This window comes from Sander lucioperca, chromosome 13 (assembly GCF_008315115.2).
Source record: "Sander lucioperca isolate FBNREF2018 chromosome 13, SLUC_FBN_1.2, whole genome shotgun sequence".
NCBI lineage: Eukaryota > Metazoa > Chordata > Actinopteri > Perciformes > Percidae > Sander > Sander lucioperca.
In genome coordinates this window covers 27,091,951-27,095,929 of record NC_050185.1, presented here as the reverse complement: position 1 = coordinate 27,095,929, position 3,979 = coordinate 27,091,951, and the positions used below count along the sequence as shown (strand labels likewise).

At 39.2% G+C, this 3,979-nt stretch overlaps 1 protein-coding gene across 4 annotated transcripts in view; it reads left to right on the top strand.

The window, feature by feature from the left end:
• Positions 1-1,560: 1,560 nt before the first annotated feature.
• The window catches only part of LOC116063573 (complement C1q-like protein 2), a 417,866-nt gene continuing 415,447 nt past the window's right edge, over positions 1,561-3,979 (top strand). The window contains exons 1-2 of one of the 4 annotated variants that reach the window (XM_035990848.1): positions 1,561-1,763; positions 3,622-3,675. In XM_035990848.1, coding sequence (XP_035846741.1) covers positions 1,598-1,763; positions 3,622-3,675 — 220 coding nt within the window. In that variant the 5' untranslated portion in view covers positions 1,561-1,597. The remainder of the gene's footprint in view (positions 1,764-3,621; positions 3,676-3,979) is intronic. The other 3 variants (XM_035990845.1, XM_035990846.1, XM_035990847.1) reach the window with 3 other exon arrangements.

Below are 3,979 nucleotides of genomic sequence, written 5' to 3'. Positions count from 1 at the left end.
GCCAGTGATATGAGGATGGATAAGGTTATGATGGATACATATCTGATAGACTGGAAGATAAACGATACCGCTCAAAGTTATCTAGAAATGAAATACATCTATAGTCGGGCCTCAATATCATCTCCCGACGTATGTTTTAACTCCCTGAGAAGTCATACAGCTTCTCATCAATGGGATTGTCGACAAAAGGAAATGCCATGTTTTGAGAAAAAAAAACGTTTTATAGTCCTGCCAACCTGGTTTAAAAACCAACCCTGTTTTTTATTTTACGCCATATAACAAACTGCGCTAAAATGCGCCCTGAAACAGACTGAATGAATGAAGAGGAAATGAAGCATGCTGTGTCAGAGGGAAGAGACTGAGAGAAACTTGAGGTTTCCCGCCAGGTTAGGTTCACAGCTCAGTTACCATAGTAACTGACTCTGAGGTGACGTTACCTCTCTTTATGAACAGAAAACCCAGAGTTCCCTCATCTCAGGTTAACAAACTCAGAGTTTTCACTAAACGCTTTCTGAACGGACCCCGAGTTCCTGGAGGACAACAATAGTCATGTTTCCATCAACATTTTTTAAGTATCGCATTAGAATATGTTGATGGAACACGCAAAATTCGAAAAAACTTCCTCAAATTCAGATGATGTTCGCTTGAGGTGGTTTTGGGCTTTTTGGTAAAGAGTTAAGGCGTAAAATGGGAGATGGAAACAGATTTGCCGAATAAGTTGTGACACAGCGAACATGTAAGTCACATGACTATAGTCGGATGGGAGAAGGATCGGGATACGGGTTCAATCTAAACCAGTTGATGGAAATGCTTCTAATTCACATTTTAAATTTTTCCTTTTTTGCGACATTTTAAAAGTTTGCTTAAAATTCTCATGACAATTAGATGGAAACATACTAATGTCATAATCAAACAGGACTCTGCCGCTTTCTTCTGACTTGCGTACCGCCACGAAGCCAAGCAGGGGCTGGACTATGTTGTGTTCATATGACATTGAATGTCCAAATTTCTGGTTCCGAGTCAGAAAGTATGTATGTGTGTCTATGGCATAGACTGTATGAAACAGGTCTATGGTCGGACAGTCAAATGAAAGATATAACGTTATTTGCTCTATGAAAGACATTGACAAAGACGAAAACTAAGTACGTTACTCGACCATTTATTTTAGTTAGTTTGCAAAAAGACATTACAGTTTTAGTTAGTTATCGTTTCTTTATAATGTGTCATTTTTATTTTTATTTGTAAATTAACAGCAATGTTTTTTTCCCTCCTAGTTTTGGTTATTTCATTCATTTTCGTTAACAATTATAACCTTGGTCAACGTACAAACACATGGGAAGATAAGGCCAAGTGTAAAGGTACCCTTAACAATGTAATCATAGATCATCAATGTGTTCATCTTCTCTGGGAAATGTTCTGTGAAGAAGTGGTTACACCCTTGTTAATCAAACTGACGTTGACACACTCATGTGAATATGACTTGTGCTTTGGGGAATGAGGAAATCTCATCTGTGACCTCCTTTTTGCTGTAGCTTCTATATAAAGCTCAAACAGGTTTAGAGACGGCCCAGTTCAACAGTAAGCTGCCAGTGTGAGGATGAAGATCTCTGTGAGTTTCACGCTGTTGCTGCTGCTCGGCTCCGTCCCCGCAAGTGAAGGTGTTGAATGCCAGCGGGCTTTTCCAGAAGACATCTACGCTGCTCTGAGAGAAACAACCGCATCGTTGGTTCAACTGAAGGCTGACGTAACGTTGCAGACTACAGGTACAGTAATGATCTGTTTGCATTGTATCATAGCACTTCAGAAATATCTAAAAGGAGAGAAATATGTATTTTTCTATGTAGTGGAGCAAAGTTGGCTGAGATTACCAATTATTTTCATTCTGGTTTAATGTGTCATTATGTTCTAGATGAATGGATTTATTGTTGGGTCTCTAAAATGTTTCCCAAAGCCCAAGATGACATCCTCAAATGTCTTGTTTTGTCCACAACTTAACTCTTATTCTGCAATTCAAGCAGTACAGCTGAAGACTGAAGTGGACAAGCTGAAGCAACAACTGCAAGGTATTGTTCTCTGATCATTTTCTTGCTGCCGGCTGCTTCTGCTGCTGAGAGGTTTACATACAAGATATTCAGTTTACTGTCACAGAGGCAGTGGCGGTTCTAGACAAATTTCACTAGGGGGGCCAAGGAGGGGGTAGTGGTTAACCAGAGGGGCACATTAAAAACGGCAACAAATGATATTTAAAGATTTTAACCTTTATTTACTCTAAAATCATATAACATTTATTTTGTACAAGCATGAGTGCAGGTGCAAGAGAGGTAGGGCCCATAAAAATGCAAAATGAAAAATGTCTACATGCATAGCAATATGTAGAGGCTATCATGACAGAATACTCAAGCCATGGATGGAGATTATACCAGTTTGGCTGAAGTATCTGTAGAAAGATGTACAGTAAACATAGGGCACGACTAAACATGTATTTACTTATGCATGTACTGTATATCTGCATGTATTTCAAATGTAGGCCAAGTATTACTTAAAAAAGAAACAAAAGAAGACAAAAAGAATTTACAGCAGAAAGCACCATTTTAAGGACACGCAGTAGGCCTACATGAACTGTAATTGCACTGCTTTGCAAATACTTAGAACCTCTTCATCACAAACCTGATGGTGCAGTACGTGATCCACATGGATCCACTTACTGCCCCTCTGGCTGTTCCTCTCCCTGTTCCTGTATGTTTCTTCCTCCTCACCCTCTTCTTCATCCTCCTCATCCTCTGGAATTCCCCTCTCTGTGTCAGAGCCCTCACCTTCATCACATTGCCTTCTCTCCAACCTCCACCGACTCCTTTGGCTCTTCCTCTTCCTGCTCCTCAACACCTTGATTTTTTTCTCTCACTTTTTTGTTTACTGAGGCAAAAAAGGACGCTATGTCCCTTCCTTGTTTCATGATAACTATTAGAAGAAGAAAAATGTAGGACATGCATTACATTTGGTTGCCTAACCATCCCTCCCTACTTACTTGATTACTTTACTCAAATGTATTTTTTATCGCAATGCAACAGCCAAGATGGAAAAGTTACATGGTTAACATCACAACATTGTGTAGACCTAGCAAAGATACTGACATTTTGATATTTGCTTCTGCTTCGATGGGTTTGCTTAGGAATGATTAAGTTTCAAAACATATTGAGACCAGCCAATTACAAACTTGAGTTTATTATCAGTGTGAGGAATAAAAGTAACTTGGTTATGTGCAAAAACAACAAGTCACTTATGAGATGAAATTGTTTTGCTTACCGTTCGACTCTTGCAACAGGAGAAATCGTAGTTCCCTCTCTCTCCTCTCATTCACCGAGCAGCACCACCCATTCTACTGAGACACGGGCCTCCCTAGGCCTCCGTGTAGAACCGCCACTACACAGAGGAGAGAAGAAACTAGAAAATATTCATATTTAACAAGCTGACATCACACAACTTTCACTGTTTTTACATAAAAAATTACTCAAACCAATTAATCGATTATCAAAATAGTTGTAGATAAATTTAATAATGATTAATCCATTAATCTTTGCAGCTCTAGAGCAATGTCTAAATAAACTGTCTCTGTTGTTGCAGAACAAGCAGCACAGCTGAAGACTGAAGTGGACAAGCTGAAGCAACAGCAACAAGGTATTGTTCTCTGATCTCTCTGACAGCACAGCACTGAGTCTGCACTGCTTAGAGTGCACAATGATATTGCCTTGTCTGTAGATGCCGGGAATCCTGCTGTTTTAGTGTTTTAATGTTTGCAACTCCTGCAGTTTTTATCTCTGTAACAATGAATGCTTCTAACTATCAAGCTTCAATGACATCATTTTTATTTATGGTTTTGCCTTTTTTTGGAGGATATTTTCTTTGTTTTTAGGGACCACTAAGGTCTATATAAAGAGACTTCAGATACAGTATTAGCGGACCACTAAGGCCTATATAAAGC